The 21,957-nt window shown below is 38.8% G+C and overlaps 1 protein-coding gene and 1 long non-coding RNA gene across 2 annotated transcripts; both read left to right on the top strand.

Moving 5' to 3' along the window:
• Window positions 1–928: 928 nt before the first annotated feature.
• Window positions 929–8,201, top strand: LOC134665730 (ADP-ribosylation factor-like protein 8). Its single transcript, XM_063522704.1, has 5 exons — window positions 929–1,156; window positions 4,516–4,596; window positions 4,957–5,030; window positions 6,470–6,631; window positions 8,046–8,201. The coding sequence occupies exons 1-5, from the start codon at window positions 1,034–1,036 to the stop codon at window positions 8,167–8,169; spliced, it is 564 nt and encodes a 187-aa protein (XP_063378774.1). The 5' UTR covers window positions 929–1,033; the 3' UTR covers window positions 8,170–8,201.
• Window positions 8,202–10,754: 2,553 nt separating this feature from the next.
• LOC134665747 (uncharacterized) lies at window positions 10,755–18,293 on the top strand. Its single transcript, XR_010098410.1, has 2 exons — window positions 10,755–10,846; window positions 13,356–18,293. It is a non-coding gene; the product is annotated as an uncharacterized LOC134665747 (long non-coding RNA).
• Window positions 18,294–21,957: the final 3,664 nt, after the last annotated feature.

Genomic DNA, 21,957 nt, shown 5'->3' with positions numbered 1-21,957 from the left:
TCCTTTCGTATTCGAAAACACAAATCACTTGAAAACTGAAGGGTATGCCTCCACACATCACCATTTAAGTGTTATACCTAATTTCAACCGTTATTATAGACACACAAAGATTTAAAGTAATAAGTAATAAGACTCAGAAGAGACTTAATGTAGGTATAATATTAATTAAATTCTAATGGTGACAAGTGCACGCTTTACCAGCTCGATGTGTTTTCTAACATTATGTGTTTTAGTATTTTCATTAGCATAGCCACGGTGCGCGCAGGCAGCCTTTGAAAACTTACACATTACTATTCCGGATCGTTTTTATTTGCTAGATAGTTTAACGGACACTAAATTTAAATATTTATTTCGAACGGCAAAAGCCGTTAGAAACTGTTTTTCAATATAGTCAGCTAAACTGGGGTACAAATTCAAAAACTCACCAGCAGTTTAGCTTCACGACCTTCCAGATGGAAAAACAGCAAGCCAATGAGTTGGAAATTTGTTTTTGCGACAACCGCCAAAAAGCAAACTGCTGTGTGGTGGGAGTGTGGGAGAGAGAGGGACGTATATGCTAGAAAAGGACAATACGACCGACAACAGTGTTGCCACTCTCAATATTATTATTAGGTTCCGAATAGCGGTACAGTTGTTTAATATTCTGTTATTCTTACATTTCAGTATTTGATAGGGAAATTTAAATTTATGTCATGGCAACATTGCAATACTGCGACGTTTCGTTTTACATAAAGCACAAATAATGTATTACAAGTTAGACATAATAAATTGAATATAATTAGGATAGTTACGTCTATTCCTCATTTTTATGCCATCGACTTAAGTAATACAAATTAAATATAACGTATTATACTGTAATTATTTCGTGACTAATCAAATATGTTTAGTGACACGTAGTTACTAACTGTTTTCCGAATCGCGAACTAAACGCTGCTGCTGACAGTCGATGTCGATTGTCGACAGCAGTTTTTCGCGAGAGGCGTTATAATTCTTACGTTTTAAGGCTAAATTATTGTGATTATTATAATTCAAAATGTTAGCCTTGATTAATCGTATCCTTGATTGGTTCAAAAGCCTGTTCTGGAAAGAAGAGATGGAGCTCACGCTGGTCGGGCTGCAGTACTCTGGGAAAACAACATTTGTGAACGTCATAGCAGTTAGTATCATTGGAAAACAATAAATAAGTGTTAAACATAGTCATTGTTGGCGATTATGCGATAAACATAACGCCTGTTGAACGCTGATACCGTTAGTTTTGAGAGGGATCGCATTTCAGACACCAATATTGTAATATTGATGTGTTGTTTAGCTCGTGAATAATGACTAAGTTATTTCGGCTTGCGTATTGCTTTTATATAATGTGCTTTGTTAGTATAAACTTCTATATAAGGTAAAGAATTTAACGAGTCAACAAAACTTCTTAAAAATAATTAGAAATTCGTTTCAAAATGTAAATGATTCTCATTATCCGAGATTTACTGATTTATTCATTAATGTAGCGTTTGTAGCACCATGATTTGCAGATAACAAGTGAAAGTATAATTTAAATATTGATATTCTTTTGTGGTAACAGTGATAAGTCAGTCACAATCACAAGACTGACATTGTCTTACAATTTCTATGTTGATATCTCATAACATGATTATGACAATGTGTCGCTTAATTTCAATCTCTGGTAAATCCATTCGACCCTCAGCAACTATCTACCCTACTGCCTTTTCTAAATCGCATAATCTGACAGATGGATTTACCAGAGTTTGAAGTTAAGCTACTTAATAATGAATCTTACATGATATTATTTCTTATTTATGTAATATTTTCACTACTTTTAGGCGTGCTACACATCAAATAGGTTTCTCATCAATTTTCTACTGTCAATTTAATCTAAATCTTGAGTTAAACTTGACTGCTATTTTTTCTTTCCGCTACAAGTTAATGAGGCATCTGTTATAGATATTCACAGATTACATAGACAATTACACGATTACATAGACGAATTATGATGCGTTTACAAAGGGTGCAAAGTCACCACATATGTGACGTTATCTATGAAAAGGGACCTTATTGTCGATGGCGCTTACGCCATTATTAAGGATGCTTCGTTATAAATACAATGCCGCGCGACTCTGTGCGGCGTAAGCGCCATCGACAATAAGGTCCCTTTTCATAGATAATGCCCCATATTGGTACAATTTTACTTGAAAATGCTGTTTTAAGCAACAATTATTCTTCACCATGTTCTACCCTCATGCCACTTCATTACTTGCCATTGAAATTTGAACCTGTAGTGTAGGGAATAGAGTTGATATTCTTTTGTTTGAAAACTGAACATAACAAAAGAAATGCAACTTTGTTCCAATTGAATATGATTGAAATTTCATTGAACTGAACAAGTACTATAGGTAGGACCTTGGGCCGTGGGAGGCTACTATAACACTGAGATGGAGGTGAACATCTCTATGTAAACTCAATTGAATGTAAAATATTTTTAATTTACACGAGTCCCATACTCATACAAAGAGAATTTTGACTAGAAGAATATTGTCAAAGTAAATTATGTAGTCAGTACATTTATAACCACATTTGACACAAATGATTAAAACTTTTAGAATACCATTTGACTTTGATCCTCATTTGAGAGTAGGCTAAAGGTATGGTATGGCTAAGCGTTGGCGCCATAGCTTTGGCCTACTCTCGAGTGGCCTACACAGTGGCTAAAAAAATTACTGCATTCCATTTGCCAGAGAGGTTTTGGGACTACACAGAACAACTTTTACTATGGGACCAACCCTGAAATCGCGAAACAAAATATCAACCCTCCTATAGAAAATGAACCAGGCAAAATGTATGAAACAGCCAAATTTTTTGAATGTATCCAATATTGTCCACGTAGTAAAAAAATTAAATCATTTAGGAGTTTTAGGACCAATTGGCAAAAAAACATGTAATTTGCTTGACAACTAAACTAACGCGCAACACTGAGATACGAGTTTTTCAAAGAGTGGTCACGGGCTAGCTCATAGAGCGAAAACTGACCTTACGCCCCTCTCGGTAAGAATCTAATTGCAATGGCAACGATTAAAATCCGATTAACATATCAACCTTGACTGTCTCAAGAATGTCAATGTTCAGGTTGTGCCTATCTGTGAATCGGTCCAAGTTCATTGACATTCTTATCAGTAACATTATTGACTTGTAGATTACTGAGCAAATAAGAATTGCACTCAACTGCAACTTCATACCCCCTTATTCATAAAACGTTATTGGCCTGATTTAGTTAAATTATGTTTCATCCCTTTCTCACAAATACATAAGTCAAAATGACGGATAAGGACTAACGCTTATAAGCTAATTGAGGTTTGTAGCGCGTTTATGAATAAGGGGGAAAATATATCAGGCCCGTAAAGTGTTATGATTAAGGGGGTAAATGGTTACTGTTACTGGACGCTTGTAACTTCAGGGTAACACCGCGTAGCCGACCCTTTAACCCTTTATAAAGGGGTCCACTGATTAACAGTCCCCGGACGGCCGTATCGGCCTGTCAGTTAGAACAAAATTTTGACAGTTCGGAACAACTGACAGGCCGATACCGTCCGGCGGACTGTTAATCAGTGGGCCCCTTAAGGCATAAGGTTAAGGGTCCCAGAAATTGTGCAAAATTGAACCCTATCACTTTGAAATAAAGTTCAAAATCAGGTGGGAAATATATTCCCACTGCCTTATAAAGGCTTAAAACCTGTACATTCCATTCTTAACCCTTTGAACGCCACGCCTATTATATAATGCGCTATCGTAAACTTTAATTGGAATTCACGGAGGTCAATAACTGTCACCGTTTGGGGCTGTTTCGCGGTCAAAGGGTTAAAGACATTTAATGCCTATTAGAGGAGAGTACATCAGACGCATTCGTATGCAAATATACCTACACACATTTACGACCACTTTTGTAACAATGGTAACAATATAAAGGAAAAGTGGAAAACTAAGACTCGGGCGAGAATCGATACCAATTCTAGAACCGGCAAAGCATTGGCAGACAAAAATTAAGTTTTAAGAAGTTTGATCCCTTTACACGAAAAGAAGAATAATTTTGTAACGTTGACCACAGTGGCGGATTTGCCGCCCTAGGCCCCAGCCCCCTTCCCCCCTGTCGCAACACCCATCATATTTATCAGCGAAATTTTTTGCCACAATTTGCCGCCCTAGGCCCGGGTCTGCTGGGGTGTCTGGGTGGTCTGGGGGGGCCCCACATCTGGCGTCTTTCGAGCGTCGGCGTCTACAATTCTATGGCTGCTGCTCGACGCAACGTCGACGCAGCGTCGACGCAACTGCGCAGCGACGTCATTTTCCATAGCGCTGACCAGACGCCGACAGACGCCGACGCTCGAAAGACGCTAGATGTGGGGGGCCTTTAGGGCAAACCCCCCACTGATTGACCATAGTAACCCGAATTTACTACCTAACGCTTAAGTCATGAGTGTCATGACCTTACTACATGAACATTGTCTGTTTCAGTCTGGCCAGTTCAGTGAAGATATGATCCCTACAGTCGGCTTCAATATGCGCAAAATCACTAAAGGCAACGTCACTATTAAGGTAAATACCTCCGATTTATTTCAAGAAAAGGATCAGTCATATAAGTTTTTGGTAAAAAATTGTTTTTTGGTATAAGCTTTTTTTAATACCACATCGGTGGCAAACAAGCATACGGCCCGCCTGATGGTAAGAAGTCATAGCCTTACCGCCTGCAACTCCAGAGACTAGGCAACTTTTTGCGTTCTGGAGAACGATTTTTTCACGACCGAACCCACGATTTTTGACCTCATACATATGAAAGGCTAAATGTAACCGATCACGATTATGGCTTTATTTGCATGGTCGTTGACTGTCAACCATTGTCGCTAGGCTATAAATTCTTGTATGAATATGCATAAATGTGTATATTTGTATGTGCAGGTGTGGGACATCGGAGGCCAGCCCAGGTTCCGCTCTATGTGGGAGAGGTATTGCCGCGGCGTCAATGCTATAGTGTGAGTGTTATTTTATTATGACTTCTCTTAATTAATGAATACTAGTTATTTAATTATATTCAATTTACATATTGATAGACAACAATGGCCCATAATATTATTAAAGGTGCTATTACCCTCCTATAAGGCCCAAGGTCCTACCTATAGTACTTATTCAGTTCGATGAAATTTAAATCATATTCAATTGGAATAGAGTCGCATTTATTTTGTTTCGTTCAATTTTCAAACAAACATCAACTCTATTCCAGGACAGGGAATACCTATTCCCTGTCCAAACTGACAAATTCTGGATTTTTCATTTGTTTGGCCAACAATGTTAACTGACAGTTCGTAAACCTTATTACGAAAGGCATAAGGTCCACCGATGGACAGTTAAGAGTGTTGCTGTATGTACAACAGCGTGAAGAATGCGGAAATACCAGTTTTTTGTATATTTATGTAACCAATTATTGAGAAAATATCGCCAGCCGGCCGGTATCATCCCATGGCCGCGACCTCGGGTCGTTCATAAGGAATAATTACGTGTATTTTCTGTTGGCCTCTTTACGAATATTAGAGCCACTTGCACCCTTCACTAACCCGGGGTTAACCGGTTAAACCTGGAGCTACTATGGTCACCAGTACAATTTGACACTGGATTACCGGTTTAAATAGTTAACCCATTTCTATAAGTATACCTACCTTCCAATATTGGCGTTAGACTACATATCCAGCTGATTATAATTCCTCCCCCATTCCAGAGTCTCTCCCCACATAATTTCGTCCCCTGGTATGCGGGCTGGTCCGAAGCAGGCATGTTCCTGGCTCAGTGTGGCCATTCTTGTCTCTTGTCTCCTCCAATTTTTATATCCAACAGAGCGTTTCTTTTATTTTTTGCCATTTTTATATATTGTGACCTTTTTTGCCACTTTCGTGTTATTCTTATGTATGTTTGATTCTTTTGGGAAAAAAATGCCCCAGAGTTTTTTCCTATTGTCTTAGAAAGGTACCATTTCCCCATATATTTTCTATGGCGGTAAAAAAAGGAAAGTTTGAAAAATGTATGGAAACTTTAGGACACCTTTTTTCTCCTATAAGGATGAAAAGGGCTCGCGGTGCTGACTAGAAATAACACAAAAGTGGCAAAAAAGGTCACAATATACATATACATACATACATATAATCACGCCCATTTCCCGGAGGGGTAGGCAGAGACCACGGATTTCCACTTGCTACGATCCTGACATACCTCTTTCGCTTCCTTCACATTCATAACATTCCTCATACACGCTCGCCGGTTTAGGGTGCTCTTGACCTGGCCTTTCTTCAGGATTTCCCCGATCTGATCAGAGAAAGTCCGCCGAGGTCTACCCCTTCCAACTCCCACTTCCACAATATATAAAAATGGCATAAAAGAAACGCTCAATAATACAAAGCTCATGATGATGTGAATGTTGCAGGTACATGGTTGACGCGGCCGACAGCGACAAGATCGAGGCGTCCCGCAACGAACTCCACAGCCTGCTGGAGAAGCAGCAGCTGACCGGCATCCCGGTGCTGGTGCTCGGCAACAAGCGCGACCTGCCGCACGCGCTCGACGAGCACGGACTCATCGAGCGAATGTAAGTGTGGACGTGAGTAATGCACCGACGAGACGGGATCATACAGTCTTTGTCTCTTGTTGATCTCGCTGTAGGCCCTAGACTACGCAGCAGTGGCGGAGCGTCCATAAAACTCGATTCCCATCGGCTTGTCTGATATTCAGGGTCTTGGGCCATTTTCTTTAAAATTGTGAAGAAAAGGAAGAGCAACTCGGCTACGGCTTGCCTACGAACAATCTAGACGCGCCGCCATTGCTACGCAGTCCGCTTGAGAAGCAGCTGACCGGCGTCCCCGTGCTGGTACTCGGCAACAAGCGCGACTTGTCGCGAATGTAAGTGTGGAAACGCTTTTATTGAACAAATATTGTAAGGCCAAAGTAACGAGATGTAGAAGAGACTTTCAAAGATTCAAAACTTTTCTCTCTCTGTGATCGCGCCCTGATGACTGAGGATCGGATCGTGGTCATCGGTGGATGTGGATGCTCCACACCTGCGGGCACAGCACGGTTCCATTTTTATCGACTATCACTATGTGCGTCCCTTTCGCACTTACTTGTTATGACAGATATGGTGACAAGGGATAAAAACGCGACCGTGATGCGCCGCCTGGTTTTTATGATCTGCCTCCAACGGTGCCTGTTCATCGCGTCTCTGACAACCGAGCAAAAGTTGGTTGAGACTGGGCCCCTTTTAATTGATCGATCTTGTTGGAGATACAAAACTTTTATATTTGAAGAAATTATGAATATTTGGCAATAAAGTAAATTAATGATGACATCTAGATGTAACTACCATATTGGAATGAAAAAGAGAACCTATAATGTCAGTCTACATGTCACGTTTTTTGCTCCTTTGTCAGGATTGCTAGTGTGAAAAACTACTGAACGCATTTTCATGCGATTTTCACCTATCAATAGAGTGATTCTTGAGGAAGGTTTAGGTGTATAATTTCTAGAGATGCAACGGATAGTTGTTTGGCCGGATACCGGATATCCGGCCTGGACACTGGCCGAATATCCGGTATCCGGCCGCCGGATATTCGGCCGGCGGAACTATACCTATATTTCGGTTTTTCAGGTGCGCATTCTGCAGGTTTTACCTGTTTCCAAGTAAACGTTCGCGCGGACTGATTTCTAGGTTCGAAATGAGTGCGCGTGCAAGACAGTGAAATGATTAAATTGTTTTAAAATAATAAACAAATACGATTATGACCGTGTCTGTTTTTAAATCCAATTTGTTTACTCCGAAATCAAGCAATGTTACTATCCGGTATCCGGCCGGATAGAAGGACACTATCCGGTATCCGGCCGGATAGTAAAATAATGGCCGGATAGGCCGGATACCGGATAGTAACCGGATATCCGGTGCATCTCTAATAATTTCTTAACCCGTACGAAGCCTGAGCGGTAATATTTTCATATGACTCTAATTTCAGGAACCTGTCAGCAATCCAGGACCGCGAGATCTGCTGCTACTCGATCTCGTGCAAGGAGAAGGACAACATCGACATCACGCTGCAGTGGCTCATCCAGCACAGCAAGTCCGGCGCCGCGCGCTAGGCCTCGCTCTAGACCTAGGTACCGCTGCTAGACCTACACCCGCGGCACTACGCTCGATCTGTGTTAGACCAGTCAGGGCCACCCCACATCTGGCGTCTTTCGAGCGTCGGCGTCTACAATTCTATGGCCGCTGCTCGACGCAACGTCGACGCAACTGCGCAGCGACGTCATTTTCCATAGCGCTGAGTGGCGCTGACCAGACGCCGACGCTCGAGGGACGCTAGATGTGGGGTTGCCCTTAACGTCAGGCTGTATCATAAAAACATTTGTAAATGCAAAGATTCGCTGATTGTACTCGCCATCAAATATATCGGTGCAACCGAGATGCTCAAAATATCTGAACACACACTAACATCTTGACAGTGGCTCATCCAGCACAGCAAGTCCGGCGCCGCGCGCTAGGCCTAGCGCTAGACCTAGGTACCGCTGCTAGACCTACACCCGTGGCACTACGCTCGATCTGTGTTAGACCAGTTAACGTCAGGCTGTATCATAAAATACATTAGTAAATGCAATTCGCTGATTGTACCATCGCCATCAGATATCGGAGCGGACGAGGTGCTCAAAATATCTGAACACACTAATCTTGACAGTGGCTCATCCAGCACAGCAAGTCCGGCGCCGCGCGCTAGGCCTCGCGCTAGACCTAGGTACCGCTGCTAGACCTACACCCGCGGCACTACGCTCGATCTGTATTAGACCAGTTAACGTCAGGCTGTATCATGAAATACATTAGTAAATGCAAAGATTCGCTGATTGTACTCGCCATCAAATATATCGGAGCGGCCGAGATGCTCAAAATATCTGAACACACACTAACATCTTGACAGTGGCTCATCCAGCACAGCAAGTCCGGCGCCGCGCGCTAGGCCTAGCTCTAGACCTAGGTACCGCTGCTAGACCTACACCCGTGGCACTACGCTCGATCTGTGTTAGATCAGTTAACGTCAGGCTGTATCATGAAATACATTAGTAAATGCAAAGATTCGCTGATTGTACCTACTCGCCATCAAATATATCGGTGCGGCCGAGATGCTCAAAATATCTGAACACACACTAACATCTTGACAGTAGCTCATCCAGCACAGCAAGTCCGGCGCCGCGCGCTATGCCTAGCTCTAGACCTAGGCACCGTTGCTAGACCTACACCCGTGGCACTACGCTCGATCTGTGTTAGACCAGTTAACATCAGGCTGTATTATGAAATACATTAGTAAATGCAAAGATTCACTGATTCAATACTGATCTAAAAGTAATGAAATAAATGTATTTTTAATACAGTTGCTCAAAAAGTGCTACTTTACGTAGCTGTTTAGCGTGCGGAAAGTTGGTTATCTCGAACTAGTGCTTTTTACTTTTCCAATTTTTTTAAATTTATACTTGTTCCAATTCACGACTACTTATTGATGAGTGTAAATATTAGTTTCCTTTAAACGTCGTAATCAGCATAAAAACCTACCGTTAATGTAAGAATACGAAAAAAATTACATATTTCATATTTAATTACTTACCTCTTCATCATTATAACACGTTTATTTTTTAATATTCAATATTGAAAATTCCGTTCTTAATAAGTTGACTGAATGGAACGGAATAGCTGCCAAACGCCCATAGATATAATATACTTAAAGACGACGTCTAACCGAGCTGTCACTTTTACCACTTTTGTTTAGTGTACGATTAACAATGTTTTTCTTATTTTTTCGCAACTGTATTAAAAAACGTCGTTCGATACACGTGCGGAAATGTCATTCTTCACTCGTCCCGAGTCTTGCCACTCGCCTGCGGCTCGTGGCAAGATATCTCGGTACTCGTGAAGTAATGACATACCTTCCGCACTAGCATCGAAATGTACTATTGTATAATAATAATAAGTATGTGTAAAGTCAAATGGTTTTATTCATAAACGCGTTACTGGCCTGCAATATAGTCTGTATCTTTAGGTATTTAAAAAAGAGTAAACAAAATCTACCCTCAAATGGCTTCGTAAGCCAGTTGAGGGTAGATGACAACATTACATGATCAAATAATGTAGGTTAAAAAGTCAGGTCGTTCAGTGACAGATCCAGGTGGTTTTGTATTTGGTTGGTTAATCAATAACTGTTATAACTACCCGAAAATTTACAAATTATTTGTTTACTTTTATATAAGAATATATGTGCGTTTTATTTAATAAACAGTGCCACATTCATGGTTTATTTAAGTGCCTAAATATACAGAGTATAGCTATGAATCGTTTGACTTCGGCATCGTTCCCATCGTCGATCCTAGATCATCTTATGTATTTGTAAGAAAAGGATAAAACATTATTTAACTAAATCAGGCGCGTAAAGTTTTGTGAATACAGGGGAAAGCCTGTGCTTCGAATTTAGAATTGTGAAGTAGATGGTTCTGTAGGTACCTAGCAACTGATTGTTAGACGTAATTTTTAGGGTTCCGTACCCAAAGGGTAAAACGGGACCCTATTACTAAGACTTCGTTGTCCGTCCGTCCGTCTGTCTGTCACCAGGCTGTATCTCACGAACCGTCATAGCTAGACAGTTGAAATTTTCACAGATGATGTATTTCTGTTGCCGCTATAACAACAAATACCAAAAACAGAATAAAATTAAGATTTAAGTGGGGCTCCCATACAGCAAACGTGATTTTTGACCAAAGTTAAGCAACGTCGGGCGTGGTCAGTACTTGGATGGGGGAACACCCAAATATTCCGAAATACGTTTTTCCGACTTTCATAACCTCGATTTTCATAATCCCGATTTTTTACATGACCGAAATATCGAAATTACGACTTTGAAAACCACGAAAGAACAAAATCACGACTGTGTTATTTCCGAAAACTTAAAATCCGATTTTCATATGGACGAAAGCTTAAAATTCCGATTTAGAAAAAATCCGAAAATATTTTTCCCGAATTTGTCTATTCCGAAAAATCATTGACCGATCGGAAATAAAGTAATTCGGTATTCAGAAATTCGATCTTTTGTGAATTCGGAATAATGAAATTCGTAATTTTCAAAATAAGATTTAAACGCACATTTTTAAGTCTCACTAACCAAAATCCGAATCGGAACACCCCACTATCCACGTCGTCTTGTCTGTCCTACCCCTAGAGTGTATGTAAAAAGCCAGAGGCGCGGAGGGGAAGCACGCCCGCCGTAGCAAAGCGCAGAGCAGCCGAAGCGGCTGAGGCGAGCATTAGAGCCTGCGCTTTGCTACGCAAAGGCCAAGAGGCTGCTATGCCCGTAGCGCCGGACCAGTTGCGGAGCAAATGTTGCCAGAAAAGTGGCTCAGGTGAGGTTAGAACTGCAACCCGACGAAATCAAACTGTTGCCAGAAAAGTGGGTTAGGTTAGGTTAGAACTGCGACCTCACGAAAACAAACTGTTGCCAGAAAAGTGGGTTAGGTTAAGTTAAAACTGCGTCGCCCAAGAAAACGAATTGTTGTCTGTAAAGTGAGTTAGGTTAGGTTAGAACTGCAACCCCCAAGAAAATGAACTGTTGCCAGAAAAGTGGGTTAGGTTAGGTTAGAAATGCGACCTTTACAGAAACTAACTGCTACTGGAAAAGTGGATTAGGTTAGGTTAGAACTGCGACATTTACAGAAACCAACTACTACTAGAAAAATGGGTAAGTTTAGAACTGCGACCTTTACAGAAACCAACTGCTACTGGAAAAGTGGGTTAGGTTAGAACTGCGACCTTTACAGAAACCAACTGCTACTGGAAAAGTGGGTTAGGTTAGGTTAGAACTGCAACCTTTACAGAAAACAACTGTTGCTAGAAAAGTGCGTTAGGTTAGGTTAGAACTGCGACCTTCACAGAAACCAACTGCTTCTAGAAAAATCGGTTAGGTTAGGTTAGAACTGCGACCTTTACAGAAACCAACTGCTACTGGAAAAGTGGGTTAGGTTAGGTTAGAACTGCGACCTTTACAGGAAACAACCGTTGCTAGAAAAGTGGGTTACGTTAGAAATGCGACCTTTACAGAAGCCAAATACTACTAGAAAAGTGGGTTAGGTTAGGTTAGAACTGTGACCTTCACAGAAACCAACTGCTACTAGAAAAGTGGGTTAGGTTAGGTTAGATCTGCGACCTTCACGGAAGCCAACTGCTACTAGATAAATGGGTTAGTTTAGGTTAGAACTGCGACCTTTACAGAAATCAACTGTTGCTAGAAAAGTGGGTTAGGTTAGGTTAGAACTGTGGCCTTTACAGAAATCAGCTGCTACTAGAAAAATGGGTTAGGTTAGGTTTGAACTGCGACCCTTGCAGAAAAATTACTACTAGAAAAGTAGGTTAGGTTTGAACTGCGACCCTTACAGAAACGAAATGCTACTAGAAAAGTGGGTTAGGTTAGGTTAGAAGTGCGACCTTTACAGAAACCAACTGTTGCTAGAAAAGTGGGTTAGGTTAGGTTAGAACTGTGACCTTCAGAGAAACTTACTGGTACTTGAAAAGTGAGTTAGGTTAGGTTAGAACTGCGACCCTTGCAGAAACCAACTGCTACTAGAAAAATGGGTTAGGTTAGGTTAGAATTGCGACCTTTACAGAAACCAACTGCTACTAGAAAAATGGGTTGGGTTATGTTAGAACTGCGACCTTTACAGAAACTAACCGCTACTAGAAAAGCGGGTTAGGTTAGGTTAGAACTGTAACCTCCCACAGAAAAGAAGTGTTTTTAGAAACAGAACGAACTACATACACAATTATGTAGAAACATACATAATACATAATTATGTTGAAAAATTGTGCTTGTGAGTAAGTAACTCTTATAATATTATGTAAAATAGGAAATTTTAACAGGCATTTCGGCTTACTTTAACGACGTAGGTACCATTATTTATTATGAACAAATTCGGAATTTCGTTATTCGGAATTTAAAAAATCGGAATCACGTCAAATCGGAATTCAAAATTTCGGAATAATGACAATTCGGAATTCGTGATTTCAACAATCGTAAATGTTAAATTCGGTATTTTTCACTATCGGAATTGTAATCATCGGAATTATGTGAATCGGAATTTTAAAAAATCGGCGGTTTTGCTATTCGGAAATATAAAACTTCGTGATTTTCATCGTTCGGTAATTACGACATTCGGAATTATGATGGGTCGAGCATTTAAAAATCGGAATAATAAAATTCGATATTCTAAAATTCGGCATAAAATATTTCGGAATTATGTAGTGTACCCCTTGGATGGGTGACCGTTTTCTTTTTGCATTTTTTCCGTTTTTTTTTTTGCTTTATGGTACGGAACCCTTCGTGCGCGAGTCCGACTCGCAATTGCCCGGTTTTTTTTATTTTTGGCGACCAGAGTTACCGCATTATGTACGGAACTGTACAGAGGCACCATCTGCATTAGCTGTGTTAAATCAGGGCCACAAAAGTGTTTCTTACCTGTACAATTTATACAACCAATAAATTTTTGATTTTACTAATGTATTTTGTAATAAGACATTTTAGGGATGAGTGCTGACATTATTATGAATATTTATGAACTATGTTAACACATTATAAGTTGTCTTTTTCTATTAGAATTAATAATTATTTGTGGCTTTCCAGCACCGAAGGGTCCTTATGCTTCAAGTGCAATAAGGAGGTATTCGTCTGAAATTCCAAGAAAAAATCTGATAGAATGGTCCTTATTGTAAATGAAGCGTAAGGATCTTACTCTGATGGAAAGCCACATTCCCTCGTATAAAGATCGAGCGCTGTGCGTAAGCGGTCTAAAGGTTCGCACTCGATTTAGACATAGTTCAACTGCTAATCGTTTTAAACATCAAATATATCATTAATTGAAATGTTTAATGTTTCAAACAAACCAGCACGCTCGAGTTTTCAATAATACCTTAAAAATAGCTAATGTATAAATGCATCATTTTTTTCGAAAAAGTTGTTAATGTACCTATTACCGTTTATAGAAATAAATTTATTATTTTTTCCATCTATCCGGCTTAGTCCAATTTTATATACCTGCAATAATATTTCGTTTGACAAATCGCGCAATAATACACTGACACCTTATTAGACACATAAAAGTACAAATAAATACACAAGATTTGGAAATTTGACTAACGCTTGGTTGTGCCTAAAGTATCTAGTAGATGTTATCTGGCTATAAAACCTAGGAAACGCGAATAAGTGCTTAAACAATCTTAAATAATAGCACGAGTGTGATAGAATTATATTAGCGTTAAATCTGCACATCCTACTAACTGTGCCAGTAAGGCGTCTTCAAATTGTTGCTTCGCTTCGGTGTGCGAACTTACATACTGGAGCAATATACGGATACGCATCAGTGTGATCAGTAACGGCATCTAAACGCGCATAGAATCTGTGCGAAAAGAGAATTGTCGTAGAATGTAAGGGAACCCATACCCATACATTCTACGACTCTTCTCTTTCCGCACAGACTATACTGAAATATTCAGAGCCTTATTGTCGCACTTTTAAAATTAACTTGGCTTCCATTGCGTATGTCTATTGTGTAAACTTCGGTGGTGTCACTAATACAAGAAAACTGTAACCTCCTTTTTGAAATGTACACGTCAAGATTGTTGTCAATTATATATAACCGACGTAATAATCTAACAATACCCCAGCTGGCTTTGATATTTATAGGTTATATACAGACGTGACAATTGGACTACCTATTTAACGATCCAGCTAGGCCCACTGGGTGACAATCATTGGTAGAAAACGCCAATCGAATGTGAAATAATATACGGAAATGGTCACATGATTTTACGTTGCATCTGTCATCCTGTTACATATTTTTCTATTCGATTGATCAGCGTTTGTCGATGTGCGATTGTCAATTGTCATCTTGGCTAGGTACCCTGTTTCACCATACTGACAATTGACGCCTGACATTGGCAGTTCACCCTACATTGATGTTCCAACAAGTAAATATTGACGCTATGTACCTACAGTCGTTACTTATCGACTCAGGGAATTGTCAGTGTCAGGTGCCAATTGTCAAGTTGGGGAAATAGGCGCTTGGAAGGCAAGGCGTGCCGATTTATCGTGCCACAACAAATTGGTAATGAATGTTGTCTGTATGTTCCTTTAAGTTTGTAAAACGTTTGTTTTAAAATTGATCTATGTGTAACATACACGTTTTGATAATATACATTATGTTGGACGAATTAGAGATAGATGGAAACCGTTTTATTGTCTGCTTTGTATTGTATGTATATTTCTCAGCGCGCCAGGTTTTTGCTTTCAAATCCCTATTAAGGTGATACATGTGATACGGCTTTAGAGTCGGACCAAGCTAACTCTGCACAAACTTTGCAGTGACAACATGTGAAACATTTACGTTTTTAGAGGCACTCCCACACGTTGTCACCCGAAAGTCTGTGTAGAGACTGCAGTTATAGGTCTACCCCTTATCTCGGGCAGTCGGTAAAGAAGTTGCGCGATGATATTCTAGTAGCAAAATGTTAGAGACGAAAATACACATTTAACCAAGAAATTAGACAGGTGGAAGACCACCCTTAACGCCTTAGTTAAATGGTAGAACCATAGCTTAGATGGACGCTAACATTTATTGGCTCAGACAGTTTATTTAATGATCAAACGTCGAGATTTCATCCATGACTGTGGCAGTATTTTCTAACTTTTTTCAAAATTGCCTCATTCCAAATGAGAATATTGCCTCATTCGTACATTCGGCCAGTGTATAGTTACTGATGGATACGTTAGCCACATATCACTAGCTTTCTTTTATTTATTGTTGTGCATCGAAGACAATCCTACAGGCGTACATACCAATAACGAGTTCAAAGTTTTTTTTTTAAATAGAACTTGATCCTTTTTTTGGGATGACGGTTCTAAATAATATTGACTAAAACGAAACAATTAACACCTTATTGATCACAATCACGGTTAAGTAGTTTTTACGCTACTGTGGAACAAACATAATTAGAAAACAAATATGCCGAAAACCTGTGATTCTTGTAAAATAGCAAACACACTGACGTACATTCAATCAAAGACTATTAATTCCGATTTTTGTTTCCAATTTGATCAAATCAAGCCTAACATAAATGAAATTAAAAGACATTTAATATGGAGTGTCAGGTACATTTATAGGATTGTGGTAAGGTGGCAATATGTTGGTTTGGTTACTGTTCGCTTACCCACTCAAAATCTAAAGTAACTATATGTTGAACGATTAATGTACTATGTTAGAATATTTAGATCCTCTAATACTAGCATTATGCATTATATATATATATTATAAATATACTTAACTCATACTGTTAGTAACGATAAGGTGAAAATTTAATGAGGGACTAATTTTGCTTCATAAAATATTCTTTATACGTAGGAAATATTTATTATTTACAAGTTTTTAATTTTTTAAAGATTATCTAGCAAAATTAGGCTCGCAAACGAGTTTACTCATATTAATAGTAAATAATATTAGCGTGATGACTATCCATTGAAATTAAAATAAATCTAAATCACGCCTGTTTTACAACACTGACAATTGTCACATGACGATGACGATTCACCTGTACATTGCGAATTATCGGTGCCACTTGTAAATTGTCATGTTGGTTTATACGGGTGTCAATCTTCTCACAAATCTATTGTTTTGGTACTTTACCGAGTTGCGTATATGCGCTATAATTATTTATTATTCTTATGTTATAGTTATGAAGTCATTAGATTTGTAATTGTTTACAGCTTGAATGCACACTATAGAATAATTTAAGGTGAAATTAATGAGGGAAAGAATGCCAATAGGTGATTACGTTGTTATTTGCATTAGTTACAGGATCCAGTTATTAGATGAGGCACAGTTACAGTATGTAGGCTTATTATGGTCGAATTTGACTATAGGTACTTATCATTTTTGTTGAGACATTCATTTTGTCATTCTCTCATACTTGTCCGAATGGGATACATGTCTCATCTACTGAAGTGAGGCATGAAAACGCGTCCATAATATGCCCCTATTTCATTAACTTGACAATTGTCATCTGACTGTGACATTGACAATTTCAAGTTAATTTTTGTGTCTGTAAGTAGCGACGGTGTTTACTTAGCGCCAATGTTTGCTTGTTGGACCACCAATGTACGGTGAATTGTCATTGTCAGGTGACAATTGTCATTATGATGAATCAGGACTTAAGTCGATTTATACTGTTTTGTATGAATGGAGCACCCAAAGTACTGTAATGGTGCCTATATTTAAGAAATTCGTTTTGTAATATAAATGGCACGTTACTTTAGTCCGCTCGCCAGCGACTGATTTCTCTCGTACTGTTTCGAGGCGACATGGTAATATAACATGCCATTTAAAAGAACCCAGTAAAAAAATTATGCCAAAAATAACGTAAACCTGTTGTTGTTAGGCGGTCTTTAATGTGATCACAAAAATTATGTTACGTGTATGTATAGTATGTTTACGGTGCCTACTTACTCGTTCAATTCGGAGTTGGCCGAATCAAATAATATATATAAATAGTTTATATCTTACCTATACACGAGCGGTCATTAAAATGGTAAAGTTTTGGGTCACTGTATAATACGCGAAAATATTTTTGTTCTGACAATGGGACATTGCAACTATCAAGTTGCAGCCAATATAACCGCATAAAACGAAGGTAGTTAATAATTTACCCCCTTTCATAAACGTTTACTAAAGTTGACAAACCGATAATAATCTTTTGTCCCTTTCCGACGTATTGGTATGATGGAAAGGGACAAACAATTATTATCGGCTTGTCAACTTTAGTAAACGTTTATGAATAAGGGGGTTAGTATTTACTCAAATAAGTTAACGTTTGCCCATGTCTTTTATTAACCAACATGACAAATTATCGCCTGACACTTGACAATTCGGCGTTCATTTCTGAAACGATAAGTAACAATTGTACGAAACAGTGGTTTTACTAATTGGACTAGAAATGTAGAGCGAAATATGTCAATTGTCATGTGACAATTGTCAAGTTGGCGTAATAAGGGCCTAGTGTTAGACCTGATCGCACCTGATTTTAATGACAAGCGCTGTATATAGTATATATAAATAAAATTATGTATCTCTTTTATATGATATGGGAATAGTAGTAAAGAGTTCACGAATATAACTGATATGTAAAATTCCAATTTGTATTTATTGAAGCTGTTACGAAGAGGTTGACCAATGAACGTTTCAGAATCTCCCGATTTCGTTTTGATAATCTGTTCAGACAAAATGATGAGTGACTTTTCAAAAGAGCTTATTTTTTTATGGTGTTCGTAGAGAAATAAACCCTTTTGAAAAGACTCTGAATAACTTAATTATGTGCAATAAAAGCATGCTTTTTGTATTATTTTGAAGAAATTCTTTTTTTTTATTATTTATAGTAGTCGACATACCTTATTTTGCTTTATCGTACACAAAAACGTAAAATGAAATGAAAATTAAAGATACAGATAGCTAGAAGAGAATGATAGGCAGTGTGATAACAGCGTGGCAAATCATGCAGTCGTCATCCCTAAGGCTGCCATTCCACTGAGGCGGAGATGCATTTGTTGTAATCCAGCTGAGCGAAGAGATGTGGATACAATCAATGCTGTGTGTACAGAAAAGTATGGGTTGTTCCTTTAGCATCGCTTACGAAACGCCTCTTTTTTAACCATTTATGCCATGAACACCTAAAGGTGTCGTTACGCGTCGTGCCCACCGCGTCAAGGACCACTATAGGTGTTATTAATGGCGGACGCTGTCAAAGTAACCTTTACACTTGAGTAGGGTTTACATTAGCTCTCTTGCGCCCGGATCTTGGCGTTTGTGTTTATGACATAAAGCGTTCAAACTTACGTTTAAACAAACGTACTTCTGAATAATACTAGGAAGCAAATTTTTTGTCTGATATTCTATGAATTGAAACATTGTTTTACCAAAAAAAAATCAAGTGTTTAGGTTTTAAAGCTTGCCCCCTCTAACGTATAACTGTGTCCCTTGAATATTCGTGCTGTCCTGACACGTTGACATGCTTAAAGCAATAGAGCATTGTATTCCATGCGTTGTAAATTAATATTTCTCTTCCTAGTTTGTACTTTGTTTATAATAAAAATAATATTAATAGCTGCTGGACTATTCATTTTTTGGTACAGATAAAACATTTTAAAAATATAAAAATTTATTGCGTATAAACATACAGAAATATAAATGTCTGGATTTTTATGCCAATAACATTTTTTTAAATCCTAAAAATAGACTACTAAAGGCACTGGTATATTTCTAATAGGTTCCCTGAACAAATCCCCTATAGGGAAAAATTATATGGGGCATTATCTGTGAAAAGGGACCTTATTGTCGATGGCGCTTACGCCGCACAGCGTCGCGCGGCTGTGTATTTGTATCAGAGCATCGTTAATAATGGCGTAAGCGCCATCGACAATAAGGTCTCTTTTCATAGATAACGTCACATATGTAATACAAGGGACAGAGAACCTGTTAATACAGTCAGATTACTGCGTAAGATCACATAATAATGTTAAAATAACCACAATTACTACAACAATTACTTATGAACATTTACACAAGGTATAATGTTTGAAATTAAATTGTTCTTAAATGTGATTTAGAAATTCAAAATATAATATATAATTAACGGTTAAGATATACATAGTTGGTTACAATACTTATGTATTATTGATTAAGACAGTCAAATATAAAAATATTTTAATTAGGCCAAAGATTCCGTTTTGGCAATTGAATGGTATAATGACACAAATATAAAATAAAAATTAAACTATATATATAGTCAAAATCAAAAGTGCCCGCCACATTGTCTGCTTAAAAACTATCCTATGTCCGTCCCCGGTCCTCAAACTATCTCCATGCCAAATTTCGTCGAAATCAGTTCAGCGGTTCAAGCGTGAAGAGGTAATGCTCTAGTTTCCTAGGATAGCGGTGCCGTCATATAGCGGCCGTCTCCATACAAATACTACGACATCCATATTTAGCCGTATTGTTTAGTATGGAGTCGGCCGCTATATGACGGCACCGCTATCCTAGGAAACAAACACAGTCACTTGTCACTTTTGCATTTATAATATTAGTGCTGCTACCAAGTCGGTAGAAAATTAGCATAGATTTGTCTAGTAAATAGGAAAATCATCTATTATTAGACCGGTCACACCTCGGACACTGGCGATCAAATGTATGAAACAAACGCGTTCCTGCGCACACAGTCTAAGTTCGTGTACGTAAACGCGTACCATGCTTGTGTGAGTGAGATAAGACGTCCTAGGGTTTGCGCCATTTTGTTGTGAGGTTCGATGACCTCAATGACTCAAAACTCATGTTGTAAGTTGGGTATCTAAGCTCGATTTATACGATAGTTTCCTTTTTTGAATCAATATAAACGAAGTAACAAACTTTTTGTAAGGAAATTCAGGCCACCAAAATATTACGTAAGTTGAAAACATGATTTTTTTGTTCATATAGATATTGTACTGTTTTTAGTGTGATCTGACAGATTTTGTAAAGATTTGTTTAATATTTGAATATTTTACGTGGCCTCCGCTCTGCGCACCGCGTCGTCGCGTCCGAGCCAGCCGGTAACTGTGAGGTAACCGAGAGCGGGTGGGCGGCACTTTCAACGGGAGGCAGGGAGTGTCCATACTGTACGTCAGTACTCTTTATTATACTGTGGACCGGTGATGCATATTGCATATCGTCGGCTTAAGTCGCAAACCTCGGAACTCCTCCGGGGGAGTTACGAGGTTTACAACTAAGTATCGTTGTCGAAGGTAGCAATTACAAATTTCCTTGAAATGGAGTTACGAGGTTTGCGACTTAAGCCGACGATATGCAATATTTATGCAAGATCATTCAGTCGGTGGGTACATTTTATACCTCTAAGGCCCACTTGCACCATTCTACTAACCCGAGGTTAACGGGTTAAACCTGGAGTTACCATGGATACCAGTACAATTTGACACTAATTTAACGGTTTAACCACTTAACCTTAAGTGGCGCTTAGGCCCACTTGCACAATCCCACTAACCCGGGGTAAACCGGTTACTATAGTTACCAGTACAATTAGACACTGGGTTAACGGTTTAACCGCTTAACCCCGGGTTAGTGGGATGATGCAAGTGGGGCTAATAGAATTACCTACATACCTACTCGTATGCCTTCATTGAAGAATAAAAGATATTAAAATTATCTTATCTTTAGTATAGGAATGCTTGCTCATAGCTTGCTCCTGTTCGCTTGCGACACGAATGCGAAGGGATGTATCTCCTGCAACGAAACACTTATTTACTAATGTATACCTATTTGGATATAGGTATGTATTTATTATTGTCACATAATTATAATATTTAAATTATAAAATTATCATTCTAAATTTAAATGTTACAAGACACGTAAGGTAGAAGTACTAATGCTCGACGCTGCACTAGTATTCGACATGGGCACTTTAGGTTAAATTTATAAAGGTGTGTATGTATAGGATAAATTTGAACGGCGAAGATTTTTCTGTATTCAAATTTAATCCTTGTCACTTTGACATAAAGTGCCCATGTCGAATACTAGCGCAGCGTCGAGCACTAGTACTTCTATCTTAGTAGGTAATATTTAAAATTGAATTATTCGTTTTAATCCCTTATTTTACAGATGGGGACATTCGTTGTATTCTAAAATAATAATAAGTACCTATAAAAATAATTACTGGAATCCATCTAAGGTAACTCTGCAGCGATAAAGTGTAGAGTGCCACCATAAACGTTGTTTTTAATAGCAAATCGACTGAAATAGATGTTATATACCAAA

Source organism: Cydia fagiglandana, chromosome 7 (assembly GCF_963556715.1).
Source record: "Cydia fagiglandana chromosome 7, ilCydFagi1.1, whole genome shotgun sequence".
NCBI lineage: Eukaryota > Metazoa > Arthropoda > Insecta > Lepidoptera > Tortricidae > Cydia > Cydia fagiglandana.
The sequence above is the reverse complement of the archived record's forward strand: the minus strand, read 5'-3'. Positions and strand labels throughout refer to the sequence as shown.

What these genes read in the sequence shown, in the direction of transcription:
- LOC134665730 (XM_063522704.1), top strand. Translation starts at nt 1,034, where the DNA reads ATGTTAGCCTTGATTAATCGTATCCTTGATTGGTTCAAAAGCCTGTTC. An exon ending in AAGGCAACGTCACTATTAAG is followed by an intron (nt 4,597 to 4,956) that starts GTAAATACCTCC and finishes TTGTATGTGCAG; the next exon opens with GTGTGGGACATCGGAGGCCA. An exon ending in CGCGGCGTCAATGCTATAGT is followed by an intron (nt 5,031 to 6,469) that starts GTGAGTGTTATT and finishes TGAATGTTGCAG; the next exon opens with GTACATGGTTGACGCGGCCG.